This window comes from Crocodylus siamensis, chromosome 1 (genome assembly GCF_052110815.1).
Source record: "Crocodylus siamensis isolate JL-2025a chromosome 1, ASM5211081v1, whole genome shotgun sequence".
Lineage (NCBI taxonomy): Eukaryota > Metazoa > Chordata > Crocodylia > Crocodylidae > Crocodylus > Crocodylus siamensis.
The window spans coordinates 244394000-244413664 of record NC_143395.1 but is presented as its reverse complement, the minus strand read 5'-3'; the positions used below and the strand labels follow the sequence as shown (position 1 = coordinate 244413664).

Below are 19665 nucleotides of genomic sequence, written 5' to 3'. Positions count from 1 at the left end.
GTGTCTTTGTAAATTCAAGACGTATCCTCTCCCGGTGGCTGCCGGGAGTCGTAGTTCCTGTGGGGCCCGGAGTTCTCGGGCGGCACAGGGGCTCCTGGGTGCGGGCGGACTACTTCTCCCAGCGTGCCGCGCGGCACGAGGGGATTTCCCGGCTGCTCGGCCGGAAAGAACAGTCAGCGCGGGACCGGCACCGGGCAGGGAGCGCGACCACCATGGCCGGAGAGATGACGGTGCTGGGTGAGGCTCGCGAGGGCCGTTGCGGGGGAGGGCTGGGTGGGTCAGCCGCCCGCGGGCGCGTGGCGCCGGCCCGCGGACTCCCGACACACGCGTGTATATGTACGCATATATGTGGATATGTATGTACCGTATTTCCCGGTGTCTAGATCGGCCCGATATATAGGTCGACCCTGATTTCCTGATCCAGAAGGTAGGACTTTCCTAGATTCAGTGTATAAATCCGCCTTTTTGGATCAGAAATATGAGGTCGACTTGGATCGGCCCCTGCACACCCTTACTGCGGGCCGGGCAACCGAGAGGTGGACACGTGCCGCAGCGCCACTTGCACGGGATAGGTTCGGTGCTCTGGCCTCATCCGTTGTGACTGGTGCTGCCTGGGCCACACCAGCTGAGCACCAAGCCCAACATTGCTAGCAGGGGATGGGATCACACCAGCTGGGTGTTGAACTTGGCCTTGTGTGGTGCGAGTGGAGCTGCTGAGTCCCAGGCCCAGCCCCATCTCCTGGGGAGAGCTGGGCTGCCCCGCTTGCCGCGAACAGCTGTCGGCTCAGCTGGTGTGGCTGGGTTCAGTGCTTGGCAGTGCTACTCGCAGGGGATGGGACTGGGCTCAGCGCTCTGCTGGTACGGCCCAGGCAGCACCACTTGCAGGGGATGGGGCCGTGCCAGTTGAGCATTGAGCCCAGCCTTGTCCCCATCCCCTGAGCATCAGTGCTCAGCTGGTGCAGCCTCATCCCCTGTGAGCAGTGCTGTCTGGGCTGTGCCAGCTGAGCGCTGAGCCTGGCACCGCTCACAGGGGACGGTGATACCGTGTGTAAGTTGAGGTTGAATTTGTGTGAATGGAGGAGGAGGGTGCTCCACCCAGACTTTAAAACCACTGTGGCAATGTCAGCAGCTTCTCTAGTCAAGCAGTGCTGAGGGAGTCAGTTGAGTTCATGGCTCATTGTCATTTATCTGAATAGATTGCGGGGGCAGGGGAAGGTGTGTGTAAAATCTGCAGTGGATGAGCAATTCCACCCATCCAGTGCCGGTCCCAAGCCCAGCTAAAGGAGGAAGGTTAGTGTCAGAAAGGACATCTGGCTGTAAAAGTCTTTGCCAAATCATGGTATGGAACCAGGGAACAAATCTACCTGCTGATGGAGAGTCAGATATGCAACAGTGACTCCATTTAGACAGGCCAAGTGAGGGAAGAAGTGTGTATGAGTGAGTGAGCAAGCCATGGTGTATGTACCCCCCCCACCACCACTTCTCTCTCCTGTTTGACCCAGAAAAAAATGCATATATTCACATGCATGCAAGCAGATTACAGTGATACATGAATTCAACTGACTCCTTCAGCACACGTGTATTTGTCTGTGTTTGTATACGTATTTACTTTTCTGAGACGAATAGGAAGAGAGTGAAATGGGGAGCAGGTGTTTGCACCATGAATCAGGATGCATAAACTCTTGGACTTCTCACATTTTAGCCTTGTCATCGTTGTTGTTGTGTGGTGTTGCACAGGTTAACACATCTTCCATATAGAGACCAAACTTACCTCCCAGCCTGGGCAGATCTGGAAATTTGAGAAGAGGGGTGCAGTTGGTGAGATGTATCATCACATATAGAACAAAACACATTTTTTTTTTCTCCAGTAATAAAGAAACTAGCAGCTTTATTAACATGCCAAGGACCTAAGGCTGGATTATGCAGTTTAAGTTTGAAAACAGAACTTCATTAGAACGAGTAAAAACAGTCCGCAGGGTGGTGAAATAAGAGCTTCAGGAGCAGCCAACAGGTGGCAGAATGGCAGGATAAAGGCTGGTTTGACTGGTGGAACATTAAGAATGTTAAAAAGAAGAGAGGGTCCTTAGCACCTGTGCAATGAAGAGTTCAGAAGGCATCAGGTAGACAATAATGAGCCATGAAGTCATTTGACTTCCTTAGCATTGTCTGACTAGAAATGCTGCTGCCACTGCCAGGCAGTTGGTTTTAAACTGTAGGGGGAACAGGCATTAAAGGGGGATGCAGTGTGCCCCCCTCACCCCCAGATCCATCTCTGCCTCCCAGGGAATTTGAGGCTTAACTAATATTCATAAAGCAACTGAAAAAGAAAAGTAATCTCAGCATTACTATGATGTTGTGGTGATATTTGTTTGCTGTTTCTTTCTTACAACTGAGAACAGATGTTGTTACTGACACTAGTGACTCGCTGACTGAATTGTCAGACAGAATCTTGTTGCTGACCTCCTGAGGAAATGAAACTAAGTGGGTAAATAGTTTTCCATGTGAAACCCACATCATATGTTTACACCAAACTAGACGTGTTAAGATGAGTACACTAGTGTTACAGCTGTGAGCTTCTAAGTTTTCAGAGATGTATGCTCTTTAACAGTGCTTTTTCCCCTTGTTTTAGGTTCGGCTGTATTGGCTCTCCTGTTGGCTGGCTATCTGGCACAGCAGTATTTACCTATGCCTACACCAAAAGTCATCGGGATTGACCTTGGTACCACTTACTGCTCTGTTGGTGTGTTCCTGCCTGGCACAGGGGAGGTGAAGGTTATTCCAGATGAAAATGGGCACAATAGCATACCGAGCATGGTCTCCTTCACAGACCGGGATGTGTATGTAGGGTATGATGGCCTAGAACTGGCAGATTCTAATCCACAGAATACCATATATGATGCCAAAAGGTTCATTGGGAAAATCTTCACTCCAGACGAGTTGAAAAGTGAAAGTAGCAGATACCCCTTTAAGGTAAACACAAAACAGCCATTACCAATTCTTCCCACTGTAGCCTATAATTTTTTACTCCTCCTTTACACATTCTTTCAATTATCTTGAGCTGAACTCTGCCTGATAGACATGGGATGTGGTACTGGTCATCTAGTGAACGGCAGTACTGCATGAAGTCAGATTAAAATTGATCTTATTCTTTTCCTTTTGGGACAGTGGGTTGAGAGAGGTAGTTAACGATGTTAGTCTGAATGGGGTGAGAGTGCTGTGACGAAAATTAGGCCCTAGTATGAGAAAAGGAGTGCTATGTGTCACTGCATGAAGTTGTATGAGCAGTTCAGCAGTGCACTTGATGGTCTTTAGAGCAAACAAAGCCCAGTTTTGTTTTTTTTTGTCTGTCAGAATAATCACAATAAGGAGCATCGTTATAGGTGTTTCAGGAACAAGTGATGTATTTGCTACTGATGAGATCCAGAGATGAAAACGGCAAAAAAATTAAGATGTAGGTTACCTTGCCATTTCTGGCATGATACATGATTCCCCCTACTTAGCCATCTTTGTTTTTCACATATCTGCATTAGGTTACTTTACACCTGTGATGATTAAAATTAAAGTGTGGCACATTTTATCTTCACTGTGTTCTCCTATAAAATTTGGGGTTTGAGCAAAGCACTTGACCTTGCACTACAATGAAAAAATTGAGATCTGTATGGAAGTGAGAAAAACTCCTCCTGTAGTTTCATAGATTTCATAGACCTTAGGGCTGGAAGGGACCTCGGGAGATCATCGAGTCCAGCCCCCTGCCCAAAGGGCAGGAAGTGAGTTGGGGTCATAGGATCCCAGCAAGATTAGCATCCAGTTTACTCTTGAAGGTGTTCAGTGTAGGTGCTTGAACCACCTCCAAGGGCAGGCTGTTCTAGACCTTGGGGGCTCAGCTCGGACAGTAAAGAAATTCTTCCTTATGTCCAGCCTGAAACAGTTTTGTAGTAGTTTATGACCATTCGACCTTATCATCCCTTGAGGCGTTCTGATGAACAAACGTTCTCCCAGGTACTGGAGGTCACCCCTGATAAACTTATAGGTGGCCATCAGATCACCCCTGAGCCTGCGCTTTTCCAGGCTATAGAGCCCCATGGCTCTCAGCCTGTCGTCGTAAGGTCTGTTTTCCTGACCTCTGATCGTGCATGTGACTCTTCTCTGGACTCTCTCAAGCTTCTCCACATCCTTTTTGAATTGTGGAGCCCAAAACTGGACGCAGTACTCCAGCTGCAGCCTCACCAGGGCCGAGTACAGGGGAAGAATGATGTCCTGGGATTTGCTTGAGAAGCATCTCTGGATGCAAGCCAGCATTTTGGTCACTTCACTAGCGGCAGCATCGCATTAGAGACTCATGTTCATCTTGTGGTCAATGATGACCCCCTAGTCTCTTTCTTCCGTAGTGCTAGCCAGCCTAGCACTGCTGAGCCTATAAGGATGCTGCAGGTTTTTCTTCCCAAGGTGGAGAATTTTGAATTTTTCAGTGTTAAACACCATCGTGTTCTCATCCGCCTGTTTGCTGAACCTGTCCAGGTCAGTCTGGATTACCCTCCTGTCTTCTGGTGCAGATGATTTGCCCCAAAGCTTGGTGTCATCAGTGAACTTGGCCAGTCCGCTTCTGACTCCAGTGTTCACATCGTTAATGAAGATGTTGAACAATATGGGTCCAAGGACAAAGCCTTGGGGGACCCCACTAGTCACAGGACACCATGATGAGTGACTGCCATCTATTACCACCCTCTGGGTCTGACCATGGAGCCAGTTTCCCAGCCAGTGGATCGTGGTGGACCTAAGGCCACAATTGGCCAGTTTGGCCAAGAGGTGATCATGGGATACCAGATCGAAGGCTTTTTTGAAGTCAAGATATATGACATCAATCTCTTCTCCCTTGTCCAGGTGATAGGTCACCTGGTTGTAGAAGGAAATGAGATTGGTCAAGGAAGACCTACCCACAAGAAACCCATGCTGGCTATCCCTTAGGATGTTGGTGTCGGCCAGTCCCTTAAGGATGGCCTCTTTTTAATAAACTTTTCTAAGATCTTCTCCGGGATAGAAGTCAGGCTGATAAGCCTATAGTTAGCTGGATCCGCTTTCCTCCCTTTCTTGAAGATTGGCACCACATTGGTCTTCTTCCAGTCTTCAGGCAGTAAACCAGACTGCCAGGAGTTTTCAAAGATCCGTGTCAGAGGCTGGGCTATGATGCTCGCCAGCTCCTTGAGTACCATGGGGTGCAGATTGTCGGGGCCGGCTGACTTGAAGGTATCCAGCTTCTCAAGGTGTTCCTTCACGAGGTCAGCATTAATGGAGGGCAGGGGATCTCCCTCACCCAGACCTACCTGTCCTGTGGCGGGCATGGGTGTCCCATGGGACTGATGAAAGACTGATGCAAAGTACCCATTTAATAGGTTGGCTTTTTCCTGGGTGTCAGTTGTCAGTTGCCCCATCTGGTTTAGCAGGGGTCCAACGTTGCCCTTGCTTTTCCTCCGGCTCCCCACATATCTGAAAAAGGATTTTTTTTATTGTCCTTGATGCTTGAAGCTAGTTGGAGTTCAGTTGCAGCTTTTGCTTTCCTGGTTTGCTCCCTGCAGGACTGGACCAGTGCAGAATAATCCTCCTTGGAGGTGAATCCCATCCTCCATCTTTTGTAGGCTTTTCTTTTTAGCCTCAGGAGGACTGCTAGGTCCTTGGAGAGCCAGGGGGGCTGCTGTGTCCTCTTGCTGCCTTTCCTCTGAGATGGAATAGACTTAGCTTGTGCATTGAGGATCGCTGTCCTGAGGAGCAACCACTCTTCTTGAACTTCCCTCTCCCTGTGGTCGTGGTCCCTTAGGGCCTCACTGACAAGCGTCCTGAGCTTGTCAAAGTCGGCTTTTCTGAAGTCAAGGACTTCCGTGGTGCTGACTGACTTGCCAGCTTTATGGTAGATGGTGAAGGTGATCAGCTCATGGTCGCTGTCACCCAGCTTCCCATCAATCACTAGGTCGCTGATTAGGTCATCCCCAGTAGCCAGTACCAGGTCGAGCAGCGCTTTACCTCTCATTGGCCCATAGACTTCTTGAGTCAAGTAGAGGTCATTCACGCACAAGAGGAAGCTTTGCGACTGCTCAGTTTTTGCTGAGTGATCCTCCCACAAGATGTCCTTCAACCTGGAAGGACGTGGGCAGTGGGGTTCCGCAGGCTCGGTCCTCGGCCCTGCACTGTTCAACATCTTCATCAGTGATTTGGACGAGGGGGTAAAAAGCACCCTGTTCAAATTTGCTGATGACATCAAGATGTGGGGGGACATGGGCACACTGGAAGGATGCAACAGGCTGCAATCAGACCTAGACAGGTTACAAGGGTGGGCGGACAAGAATAGGATGGGTTTCAACACAGACAAGTACAAGGTGATGCACCTCGGGAGGAACAACCGGCACCATACCTACAGGTTGAACTGCCCTCTTGGCAGCACGGAGGCGGAAAAGGATCTGGGGGTCATCATTGACTCCAAGATGAACATGGGCCGGCAGTGTGGGGAGGCAGTTAGGAAGGCCAGCCGCACCCTGTCATGCATCCACAGATGCATCTCGAGCAGGTCCAAAGAGGTGATCCTCCCCCTCTATGCGGCACTGGTCAGGCCGCAGCTGGAGTACTGCGTCCGGTTCTGGGTGCCGCACTTTAAGAGGGATGTCGACAGCATGGAGAGGGTCCAGAGGCGGGCCACTTGTATGATCAGGGGACAACAGGCAGGCCCTGTGAGGAGAGGCTACGGGACCTGAACCTGTTCAGCCTCCAAAAGAGAAGGCTGAGGGGGGATTTAGTGGCCTGTTACAAACTAGTCAGGGGGGATCAGCAGGCATTGGGGGAGTCGCTGTTCCCCCAAGCACCGCCAGGAGTGACCAGGAATAACGGTCACAAGCTGGCAGAGGACAGGTTTAGGTCAGACATCAGGAGGCGCTACTTCACGGTCAGGGCGGGTAGGATCTGGAACCAACTTCCAAGAGAAGTGGTGCAGGCTCCTACCCTGGGGGTGTTTAAGAGGAGGTTAGATGCACATCTTGCTGGGGTCGTTTGACCCCAGTACTCTTTCCTGCCATGGCAGGGGGTCGGACTAGGTGATCTGCTCAGGTCCCTTCCGACCCTAGAAACTATGAAACTATGTCCAGGTAATTGAAGTCACCCATGACAAGCATAGTCCTGGAACATGCGGCCTCAGCCAGTTTGCAGGCAAACTCCTGGTCAGGGTCAGGACTTTGGGTGGGAGGTCCGTAGTAGACTCCCACTGTTGTGTTCCCCAGGGATTTTAACACAGAGGGTCTCCAGTCGTCCTGGTTGCCAAGATCAGCTTGCAGGGAGCTCCTCCTGCTTGTTCCCCAAGCTCATGGCATTTGTGTACAGGCAGGCAAGTGTCCTCTTGGGGGCTCTTGCCTTGCCCACAGGTTGTACCAGGGCTGGTGCAGGGGTGGGCTCCCTCAAGTGCCTTGGCCTGCTGGCTTTGCAAGGGTTGCTCAGCAGGCCAGCAGTGGCTGTAGTCCTCCCAGTGGGCTTAGTTTAAAGCCTGGTGGAGCAGGTCAGCTATTCTGGCTGAGAAGAGCCTCCTCCCCAGGGGGGAGAGGTGGAGGCCATCTCTTCTACTCAGCTGCCTCCTCCCACTCAGGGGTTAACCCCCTTCCACCATGAGCCCCGCTTGCCTCCTGCTGTGCTGGGATTTGGTGGGGGGCTCTGCGGCTGCTGTGGGGGCTTTTGGGAGCAGGGGCACAGCGGGCTTTCACTCACACGTCTCTCGCCGCTCCGGAGCCTAGTGGCCTTGATTTTGATTTATTTAAGATGAGTTAAGATTTTTATATCCTGGTATCATCTGGGATGCTAGGTAGGATATCGTTGTCTGAGGGTGTGGGGTGGCTCCTTGCTGCTGTACTCCTGCAGTGAAGGCACTGGGGGCATGTGCCTCCCCTACGTTTGTATGTGGGGCGAGGCCAGGTTGCCCGATGCAGGCTCAGGGCCAAAGGCTGTGCCGGCCTCTTCCTGGCGGGGGCACTGAGCCAGGGCTGTGAGCAGTGGCAGTGATGTTGGGGCAGGGGGTGTAAGGTAGCTACAGGGAATTTTGGGGTGGCTATAGCCGTCCCTGCAGCCCCCCCTCCCAGCACAACCCTGCCTGCCTGGAGTGCACCTCTGGCTCAGCCCCCCCGCTGGGAAGAGGCCTGCATAGCCCTTGGCCCCAAGGCTGCAGCAGGCAGCCTGCCCTCAACCTTTGGACAAATCTGGGGGACCCTTGTCCCCCATGCCTTCTTTGGGTGTGCGTGCAGCGGCAGGGAACTGCCCCCACTCACCCCCTGGACAAGCTGTCCATGGGCTGATCCTGCTCCCAGGGTTGCATTCACCTCCCAGGCTGGGCATTGCCTGCCCCTGCCCCACTCTCTCCCTCAGTGTCTGGGGCCACAGTCGGTCCCTCCATGCCCCTACCCACTCCTGTGCTCTTACACCAAGCTGCTGGGCTGCATTACTGGCTGCATGCATGCTGCGGCTGCAGCTGTGGCTGCATCCATGCATGCAACATTTATTGGTGATGTTGGCCAAAAAAAGCTGATGGCCAATAATGTTAAGTTTGCTGTTATCCATGCCAGTCTGATATGCGACTGATCTATTGGTGCACCTCTAGATAAAACCACTAAATTCCTAAAATGAAAATATTATGTAGTACCCAGTGTTTTATTTTCCTTTGATTATGGAGTTAGTCTTTAAGTCTTACAGTTTTCCATTTATGCATTTAAGGGTTGTTTATTAACAGCAGAAAAGGATTTGAACTCGTAGCAAATCCACAAGCTGTTTTTTTCTCAAAACTGCAAAACTCGTATAACATAGTACTTGTAAAGGATGCCATTTCAGGCATCAGAAACTATTTTCTTGAGACCCTGCAAACAATAAGAGCAGGCAACCCTCTGTACAGTGTTTTTTACAGGCATATTAGTATTCAGCAGCTGGTGAGATGAGATGTACTTACAAATATGTAAATACAGAAGGATACAGAATGCTTTTATTGTTGTGGGTGAGGGTGATAGGGTCTGCTACCAAAATATTACTTTTCTTTGGATATGGCACTGTTTCTGGTAGTGTGACATAACTGCTGATTTTGACACATGGATGTCTTTGATTGGACTAGGGCACAGTACTCTGAGAGCATATCTACATTGCAGACTTAGTGCACAGACAATGGTGCGCTGCTCCATGTAGCTATTTTCTGAACCCCAGGTAGTTAGTCATATTAGCATCTGATGAAGTATGTTGCCTATGAAAGAAAGCTCGTGCCTCTGAACCAGGGAGTCTGTAGGGTTCCATCTTGCTTCTGAACCAGAAGTATGTGCATACAACATTGCAGGAAGCTTAACCAACATTGCTGAGAGTTGGTGCCTATTTGTGTGGCACTGTGCAGGAAATGTGGCTAAATTTGGGTTCCAGAAGGAGTGTGTGCAGAGCAGTATGGCATGTCCAGGTGTGCTGCTGCCCAGCATGGTAAGTTTGTAGACATGCCTAATGGCTTAAATCGGGGGCATCAAATTCATCTGTCCCTGTGGGCTGGATGCTTGTTGTGGGGCTGGTATGCAGGGTCAGATGAGTGGTGTGGGACCACTGTCAACCCCCACCCTTCTGACCCATGCCGGTTTTAGTGTACACAGCTCCTGTGTGATGCTGCATGCACTGCGCATGGCATCTGCCCCAGAATGATGTGGGGGTTGCATACAGTGCAGTACTTGGACTGTTCCTGTGAGTATGTGGGGAAGTATTGGGGGAAGTACTGGGGGCTGGATAATGGGGCTCCATGGGTCAGATCTGCATCCCTGGGTTCAGCTTCACTTATCTCCAATGGCAGGTAAAGAAAACTGGTTTAGGACAAATGCTTTTGTCTAGCACTTTGAGTGTCATGTGACATGAATTGAACTGGTGATCTTTGCATGAAAGAACAACTTCTCAGTATTGGTTTCTCTAAATAAGAAAGGAACTATTTTTGGCGTTGTGTTTTTTCCACTTCTCACTTATGGGTTGTGTTGCTTTTTTTTCTTCCTTCTTTCAGATTTTCAGCAACAATGGGACAGCTGAATTTTTTATTACAACCAACGAAACCTTTAGTGTCACCCCAGAGCATATTGGGGCTCAGTTGCTTCTGAAATTGAAGAAGATGGCAGAAGAGAATCTTGGCATGCCAGTTTCCAAGGCAGTTATCTCAGTGCCAGCAGAGTTTGATGAAAGGCAACGAAACTACACTATTAAAGCAGCTAACCTTGCAGGTGATGCCTCTTTCTGATATTTTCCTTAAATTCCAAGGATTATCTTGCTGTTTGACAAAAAAAGTAGAAAATATCAGAATCTATTTCACTGAGCAGTAGCAGGTGTGAAAAACAGCAGAGTAGTCTCAGATGAAATGATGTGCAGCTGGTTATGCAAATACAGATATCAGGAAGCTCCAAGCTTCATTAAAGGAAATAGTACTTTTTTTTTTTAAACTTGCAGGGAGAATGATGGGAATAATTTAAAACTCAAATAAACAATGTTTATATAGACTCCCCAGCAGCTCTCTTGTGCAATAAATGCATTGCATTATTTGATAGAGTTAGAGTGGTGTTGTAGTCATGATTGTCTAGGACTTATGGAAGAGGCAAGCATTTTTGTAGGTGATCTCTCTTATTGGACCAACTTCATGATTTGAGATACTTAAACTTTGAATGCAGTACATTCTTTTTCAGGTCTACATCATTCAGGTCTTATTGCTAAGCATGAACTAATACGTTATTTGTACATTTTTACTAAGCATGAACTGAGTAACATTCCAAAATAAACACAGAAGGTAAAAGTAGATAAATATAAAGGGAAAGCGTAGGAAGGAATTTTTCTTCTTTGAACCAAACTTATTGATGCTACCTAATGGTATCTGTTAATCTGATCTAACGACTAGTTTTGCCTACATGTTTGATTTTTAAAGACAATATTAATAACTCTTGTTTTTGTAGGGTTAGAGATCTTGAGGGTAATTAATGAACCCACTGCTGCAGCTATGGCTTATGGTCTCCACAAAGCGGATGTGTTTAACGTCTTGGTAGTTGATTTGGGTGGAGGAACTTTGGACGTCTCTTTGTTGAACAAACAAGGAGGGATGTTTCTGACACGAGCCATGGCAGGTAAGGATAAGTGACCGTATGGCTAAACTGAATAAATTGCTTCTTTTAAAACAAAATAAAAAAAACATAACTTCCATGTAAATTGTGTGCTAATGGATGCACGCACACATGCATTACATGTGACATCGTGAATTTTTTGAGAATATCTTAAAATTTTGAATGAGCTGCTTATCCCAATAGCAAAAATCCCTTATCCTTGATGCCAGAAGAGGTTTGTAACTGATTTTATTTAAGAGCAATTCTTTCATGCATTGGCTGACTAAAGAAATGATCTGTAGTCTAGTTCTCTCCCTGACTTGAACAGGTAATATGAGCATTCATGCATGCCACAATTACTTTGCCTCAGGCTAGTGGTGTTTCAAAGCATTCAGCTGCCTCAATCGGTTCAATCTGAGGGAATTTGTCAAATCATTGAAGGGTACTTAGAACAGTCTCCTCTTGTGCTTGGCTTCAGCTCAGATATTCAGAGTTTGGAGAGCTCACATGCTGTTACCCCAGAAAGGTTTTGTAGCACAAATGTGCCAAATTGATTCATCACTTGGCAAAGAATTCTGGCAGAAACAGTAAAACTATGTAGTAAACATATAACTGCTTTGCAGGTGACCTAGGTTCAGATCTGAATTTAAATGCTACTGCTGACGTTGCCTTGACTGAATGAGCTTTGATGTGACCTGCTGCTCTGGCCAGTGAAGGCAGAACAGTGAAAAATATATAACCGGGCATTTCAGCATGATTCATTTAGACACAAGTTGTCTAATATATTAACTCCTCTTTTTAGTTCAAACAAAAGATGGAAAACTGTAATGGCATTGTCCATTCTAGAGGAAATACCAAGATGCTGTATATAAACATATAGGAAGAGCACAGAGTTCCCTTTGAAAACTGTTGAAACTATGGTTATGGTTAAGTTAGGACCACAGAAAAGATTGGGGGTGAGTCTCCTACATAGCCCATTACTATAGCCTGTAGCAGGGGGTTGGCGGTGCTTTTGCAGTGGGGGTCTGCTTTCATGGAGTTTAGCTCTGAGCATAGGCTACTTTCAACATAGCTTGTGCTGCTACAGCTACAGTCATCACTCCCTGCTGTAGAGCTGCTGCTGCTGCTTCCAAAACCTCCCATAGCTGAAATACTCTAACATCTCTTGTCTCTACAGACTGGATAATGTGGCTGTGCAGATCAGATCTGGCCTGCACAGCCATAGATGAATAATAGGGGTGTAAATACTGATTGAGCATCCCTTTAAACTTCCCTAATATTATTGGGTAAATGGTTAACCAGTAACATGCATCTATAGGAGATCTGCCCCTGCTTGTACTCGCTTGTTTTCCACATGGCATCAGTGGGCTGCAAAAGCCCCCTGCCTGCTATTGCCACTGGCACACTGCTGCCCAGGAGCTAGAGCTCCAAGTGGCTCCACCGGGGCCTGCACCCACTGCACCAGGTACTAGTCCCCTCCCTCCCTCCTGCCACTGCCTTCAGGGGCACCGTGCTCCCTCCCTCTGCCTTCCCCACCATTCCCCGATGGACTGCTCCCCACCCTGTGCTAAACAAAAACCAGTAAGGCATTATTGTTTCAGTTACGTGAAAATGTTTGACCATTCACATCCCTCGTTCCTGACTATAGCATTTACTATCGGTAGAGCATACAAACGGGTCACTCCTAATATAGTGTTTTTTCCTTTTTCCATGAATTCTCTTGTTAAATACTGATTGTCTCATGTTGCACCTCTCTTTCCCCTTCCCCAATTCTTTGTTTTGACTCTTCTAATAGATGTACTGTTTTTCTTAACATAGGGAACAACAAGCTTGGAGGTCAAGATTTCAATCACCGGATACTTCAGTATTTATATGAACAGATACACCGAATGTATGGTTCTCTGCCTTCCAAGAAGGAAGAAATACATAGACTCAGACAAGCTGTGGAAGCAGTTAAGTTAAATTTGACTCTTCACAATTCTGCTTCACTTAGTGTGTATCTTTCTATGCCAGAAAGAAAGAACTTAGAAGAACTTGTAGAGAGAGAGCAAGGAATGAACAATGTTTTTGAAAACAAGCCTTCAAAAGAGGAAGATGGTATGAAAAATTTTTTAAACAACTTTTCACAAATGCAGAGCAACACTGTCAAAGTTTTCTTTGAAACAGAAATATCAAGGAAGCTCTTTGAGACATTGAATGAAGACCTTTTTGAAAAGATTCTTCTGCCTATCAAGCAGGTGTTGAAGGAAGGACATCTTCACAAAACAGAAGTGGATGAAATTGTATTAGTAGGAGGCTCCACTAGAATTCCACGGATACGCAAAGTTATTCGAGACTTTTTTGGAAAGGAGCCAAACACTTCTGTGGACCCTGACTTGGCAGTTGTAATAGGTGTAGCTATCCAAGCAGGAATTGTTGGAGGGTCCTGGCCTCTCCAAGTCAGTGCTATAGAAATTCCTAATAAGCATTTACAAAAAACTAACTTCAACTGAACTTCATTGCTATCATCACATTCCATCCTTCACCCCTCCACAACACTTTATTCATAAGTGCATGCTTACCCAACAAACAACAAAGTCCAGTCTTAGCCGTGTTGGATCCATCTTGATTTTTATCCCAGTTAAAAGCGTTAATGGACTGTTTTGAGTGTTCTGGCTGTTTTCTCTTTTTGAAGGTACTAGCAACTTTAAATTACTGAACATGAAGTCATCCTCCGATTGGCTTGTAGACTGGAGGTTGGATGTAGACATACTACCACCAGAGATGCACTTTTTATTTTTCTCTTTTGCTAAATTTTATTAGCAGACCCTGAATACTTGATTACTTAAAAATGAAATTCAGCTATTGGAACCCAGGCTAGAGATGATGTTGGCATCATGCTCTGGACATTCCCAGGTGTTTGTATTTACTGTGAAATGAAGTTGTAACAGTGTTAATGCAGATAGCTTTGGTAATGTTCAGCTTTTAAATTTATTTATTACTTAGTTAATTGAGCACTTTAAGCACCTTCCTATGTGTCATTTTGCAGCTTGAATACTGTCAAATAAGTCTTGTGCTAGTATTTATAACAGAGCAGCGGCGCTTTTGAGACTGAGGGTTTGTTCCCTCTTAGACAGTTTGTTTGCAACCCAGACTAATTTTGGGCCTTGTCATGTATGTCATTGCTCATGTACCGGGCATTTTCTAAATCTAAGCAATTGCCACAATCTAGCTTTGTAATTTAAAGGGACTTTTGTATTGCCCCTAATGCATCTGTCTTTTGGAAAAAGAAGTAATAGTATCCTTTTTCATACTTTCCATTCCTCCTAGAACTAAGGAATTGCTACCAGACAAAAACTTTAACTGTTCTACATAAAAAGAGAGCAAAATAAGTCCTGCACAACTTCCCTTATTTTCAAATTGCATACACTTGCATGGATTGTATGATCAAGCAGGTGTTTGGCTAGGATGGATAAAGCCTTTTGTTTTTTTTCCTTAACGTTCTAACAGTAGGAATGGAGGCCTGTCAGGGACCTTTTGGCTTGAGGTCAGTCCCTATAGATTTAGTAAATAAAGTTAATTCGCCTCAGATTGTACATACCAGTTAGCGTCCTGGTGCCTTCTTTTGTAGGTTCTTGAATGCTAGGCCTTACTGTGACTTGAATGTGGAGCAGTAGCTCTGATCTGTTAAGAGAAGCCAAAACATGTAACTCAGAATTTGCGGTGTGCCCTGTGGGATTCATTTCTGCTGACAGTGTGGCTGCAGAGAGTAGTTGGTTGTAGCAGTGTTTGTCTACGGACATGGGCAGACAAGGTTCTTTGGGTAGATGTGCTGACTATTTTTAGACTGACTCAGTTGTTGGAAAAAAGGTTATTTGCAAGCTTTTGGGCACAAACACCCTTCTTCAGGCATTGGGAAACTGCTGTTGTTATGTGTCTTCCAAGAAATCTTGTTATACTTTAGCTTCTTTTCTACCTTGGAGAACACATAACAGCAGCAGTCTCCCAATGCAAAGAGTAGAAATTTATTTACAGTTAATTTGATTCTTGAGGCCTCTGCTTTCAGAAGAGACTTATTTTCCCATATTTGCTTTAGAGAGGTCAATTGTAATGTTGAAAAGCCAAGTGAATTTTCTTTTTCACATTATCACTGCTTCATCTGAATCATAAATAGCTAAAAAAGCTCTAATTAAATCTGAAACTGTTCTTTTTCAGAGTGAGCCTGTAATTAGCAGCCTGAAATGTTGAATATTTTGCTGTCTTGTTTTCCATCCTAGAGACTTATTTTTCCACTAAAAAGCTTGCACTTAACTTTATAAAATACAGAGTTTGTTGGAATAAGTGCAATTCTACCATGTTCCAGTCCCCTCACTTTTTAAGTTCCAAAGGCCACTGCTAGTAGTTTTCCAGTTAAATTAAGAAAAAACAGAAAGCTTGCATATTTGGTTCATGTTAGAAAAAGAAAAGAAAAAAAAGGTACAATTCCTCTACTTGACTGGGACCTCATAGCCTGTGTTAGTAGGTGTCTTATAGTAACAAGATGAGAGAATTTTATGAAACCTAGTTGTACAACTGCAGAGACATTTGGGAGATTAAGTGAAGCATACCTGAAACTTTCTAACTTAAGGTGATGGCCTTTCTGTACAACAGTGGATAAATGCCAATATATAGTACAATTTTTTTGTGAGAGTAATAGGCAGCTATCTATTTTAGGTCAAGTTTTACATATGTGAGTGTATTTGCAAGGTATGGGACCATGTATTAACTATAGCCTTAGTAAGAAGTGGAGCCTTGGCATGTGGCCAGTTGCTAGTATTCATAAAGTTCATTAGAACTGCAGTGGGTAAGAGACTTAGGTTTTGTTTTCTTTCAGTGCACTTATTGCATAAAATTAAAACCAAACCATAGCTAATTAAACCTCTTTTTCAAGTTTGGGAAGCAAGGAGAAGGCTTCATAGGAATAGCAACACGTGAAACTCCTTGTGAATGCACAGAGCACCGACTGTTAAAACATGTTCTCAAGCGATGGAACTTGTAAAAAGGAAATTACTTCCCTTTCTGTGTGAACCTGGATATATATTCAAAGATGACTTAGCCAGAGATTCATACAGAATGGTTTATATGCATTGGGCATCTCTCATTGTGTGTCTGTCTGGTTTTTTTTTTTAATCTTGCCTGTTTTTAATTAATTTACTAGTGTTATTTATTTTACATCTTTAGTTAGTTTTGGTACTGTATGTTGGCACAAACCAGTGAATTTTTAAAGGGTAAGTGGAACACTGCATTTTGCTTTTTTTAAATGCACATGTATGTACAGCCAACCAGGACTATATTCCAGTTAAATGATAAGGGTTAGAATTCTGTCTTTAAAAAGGCATCTGTAGCAGGACTGAGCCCTAGGGGTGGCTCTAACTCTCTTGTGGCCTTGCGACACGTGCTGTGCTCTAGCTCTCCGGGCATCCTCCCCTTGTTCTCTCTCACTTGCCTTGTCTTGCTGGTAGTATTTTACTGGGAGAGAGGGAGTTGTCCCCCAGGTTTCCAGAGCAAAGCCTTTGTCTGCCACCAGACTGGGTTCCTCCCAAACCCCGTCAGCCTCCATCCTGCTCTGAGGCACTAGGTAGGGTCCTCCCAGCCAGTCTATGCTCTAGCATAGTGGTCTCCAAAGTAGGGTGCATGCACCCCAGGGGGTGCGCAAGATGATCCATTGGGGTGCGAGAAGAAAATATTAGAACTTCTATTTATATTTTTTTATCTAAAAAAAATAAGAAAGAAATTAAGCTTTACTAATATTTAATATACGGATTGACACCGGCGCCCTCACTCAGTCCGTATGACAGACAGTCGCATGTCACGTACCGTATGCAAGTAGTACATGTATATAATTTATAAATAAATATACATATATTGGGGGTTCGTGCTCAAAAATGTTTACTGATAGGGTGCACGATCAAAAAATTTGGAGACCACTGCTCTAGCACACTAGTTGCAATAAGCACTAATTTGTGGCTTCTGACCTCCTACAGCCATGCCTATGCCTCTCAGATGTTACCAGTCATCACTTACTGAGGCACTTTGTCCACAAGCCAGTTTCAGGCCACCTCAAGCCTCTACACCCTTGTTGTGGCCCTGGCCTTCCTGGCTTCCACCCCACTTCCCTAGCTGGTCCCCTTATCTTAAGGCCACCTCACCAGACTTCGGTTTATGGGTGTCAGCCCTAGTCTAATAGTTTTGGGCTCTGTTTTTTTCCCCTCTTCTTGGGTTTCAGGCCCCTGGCCCTAATTTTTGCCCTCTCGCTTTTTGTGCCCCTGGTTCTGGTCTCCCTTGAACTATGCCGGAGTTCTCCTGGCTTCAACTCATCTCTACCTCCACCCCTCTTGGGTCCTGGCTCTTTGGCCCTAGTTTTGCCCCTCTTGGCTTCAGGCCTCTCTATCACCTTTCCAGGCTTAGGCATTAACCCTTCCCAATTTCTACCTGTCAACATCTTCATCCCAATTCCTGGCAGGGCTTCAAAGCCCATTGGGTACCACTGTGACTTCTTCTCTGTTAGTCCTGCCAATCTAAATGAGCGCAAACAAAATTAAAACGAGCAGCCGCTTGACATACAACCTTCCCCCTCTGGGCAAATTAACTTAAGGAAAGAAAAAGGCACCTTCTTTTTAAAGGAAACCTCTCCCCCTTGGGGTAAAGAAAGAAACTTACCTTCAGCCAGCCATCCTCCAGCAGGGGTCTCACCTCCCTGCTAGAGTCTCCCAAGGAGCTCTTCCCTGCTCGGAGCTCTTTCCTGCAGCATACCAGACTTCCTTCTGCTTTCCAGGTCTGACCTTTTAAACTTCAAGGAGGCTGGGGCCTCTTCATTCATGTGAAGACTGACACATCTGCTCTTACCTAGATCTAATGAACTGCTTACTGCTGTTTATACTAGTTTCTGTTGAAGGTCTCTTGCTGTTTAAGTGGGGTTCTGCCCTATCAGCTGATTGCTGTGCAAATAGCTGTGATAAACGATCATAAGCTATGGGCTGGGCCCCTGGCCACCTATGCCCTTGCAGCCAACCCATAATGGGCAATGCTGCCCCTACAATCTGGAGATATCCCTACTGCTGTTTCTCCCTAGGAGTAATGGGAACTCTGGCTCCCTCTTACAGTATCCTATAATTTATCTCCATTCATCTGACTTCAGCTGTGCCAAATACAAAGTATTGAGGTAGGTTTCATGGGTTGCAGTCCACGAAATGGATGTGCTTAGCACTACTTTCAGCAAGATTAGGTCCCTTGTTGATGTGTACATCATCTGCATCTGGGAAAAATAAGATGTAATGTTGAACAACTGCATTTATAAACAGACTTTTAGTATGTTTTTAAATAAAAGCAATTACATCTGACTAGTCTCTTGCTATTTTTGTGGGGCTTCCACCTATTTTAAAGCAGGTTTAAAAGAAGAGAAGCTACATTGAACCTAACGCCACTGGCAAGCATTCAGTTAAGGGTGAGGTCAATCTGATCACCAGTTTCAACAATTGCATCTGCCATGCCACATGTATGTGGGAGGGGGTGTGACAGTGGGATCAGATCCCAGTTCCCTATTGCGAGTGTAGGATGTGCCAAACTACCCCTGCACCAGCAGGTAGCAAGCCAGTTGTGTAGTGTACCCGTGGCTTGGACCGCTAGTCAGCTGATCAGTGTTCCCAGCCCTGGAGCACACTGGAGCTCAGCAAGACTCCAGTGCACTCCTGTGGCTGGAAGCCTCAGTCACCTGACTTTACTATCTCCCTGCAGCAAAATGTGGGGCTGTGATGGGGTGTGTTCTGCTTCCTATGAGGCTGGAGCAAGAGTCCAAGCCCAAGCAACACATTATCTTTTGGAGTGGGGAAGAGAGGACCGGCATGAGAGCAAAGCACTTAGATGTTGGAGAATCACTGTGGCTTCTCTTAGAAGATAAATGGTACAGACATTTGCTTGCTAAGGATAAACTCTCTCAGGACTGATGTAATCCTGGTTGATCCCAAATAATTTTTTGCCCCAAGTAGCCATTTTTGCTCTGGAAGAGTCCTGAACATCTGTACACTTGTGGCTGCTGGAAGAACAGCAACTCTCCTAGGAGAAACTGAATGCCTGTACATGTGTTAAGGCACTTACTGCACTCTGATTAATCCATGTACTTGATGTCTCAAACAAGGAGACCCTGAGACATTTGGCAGAGATCTATAAAGACTTTGAAGCTTGATTGGCTTTTTCATCGTACCTTTTTCCATACAGGACTCTTTCGCAAAATACATGAATACTATTGCTTATGCCTTTGAGGTAGAAGTGTAGTATTCCACAGGCGCACGTAAGCTAATGCACAGGGATGAAATGACCTGTTTCATTGCCTACTGTGTTATCATATTCCTATAACATAAACGTATTTTTCATTGCTCTTCAGTACCATTTTTCTGCTTTAGGAAAACCTCTGTGTGGTTGGTAACAGCCAGGGAGTGGTCTGACCAAGCCCACCATCTTTTCCTGTTCAAAATAAAGGAAACCAGACAAAGCAGATACCTGGCACAGTGGTCCTAACAGAGCAGTGAACTTCCAGTAGCAG

At 46.0% G+C, this 19665-nt stretch overlaps 1 protein-coding gene across 1 annotated transcript; it reads left to right on the top strand.

Moving 5' to 3' along the window:
- Positions 1–136: 136 nt before the first annotated feature.
- HSPA13 (heat shock protein family A (Hsp70) member 13) lies at positions 137–18466 on the top strand. The gene is made up of 5 exons (XM_090060039.1): positions 137–237; positions 2630–2970; positions 10031–10244; positions 10965–11132; positions 12927–18466. The coding sequence occupies exons 1-5, from the start codon at positions 213–215 to the stop codon at positions 13598–13600; spliced, it is 1422 nt and encodes a 473-aa protein (XP_089916165.1). The 5' UTR covers positions 137–212; the 3' UTR covers positions 13601–18466.
- The last annotated feature ends 1199 nt before the right edge of the window (positions 18467–19665 follow it).

Excerpts from the sequence above, each read along its gene's own strand:
- HSPA13 (XM_090060039.1), top strand. The coding sequence starts at position 213 with ATGGCCGGAGAGATGACGGTGCTGG. Across the intron at positions 2,971-10,030 it reads GTAGCAGATACCCCTTTAAG|ATTTTCAGCAACAATGGGAC; the intron begins GTAAACACAAAA and ends TCCTTCTTTCAG. Across the intron at positions 11,133-12,926 it reads TCTGACACGAGCCATGGCAG|GGAACAACAAGCTTGGAGGT; the intron begins GTAAGGATAAGT and ends TTCTTAACATAG.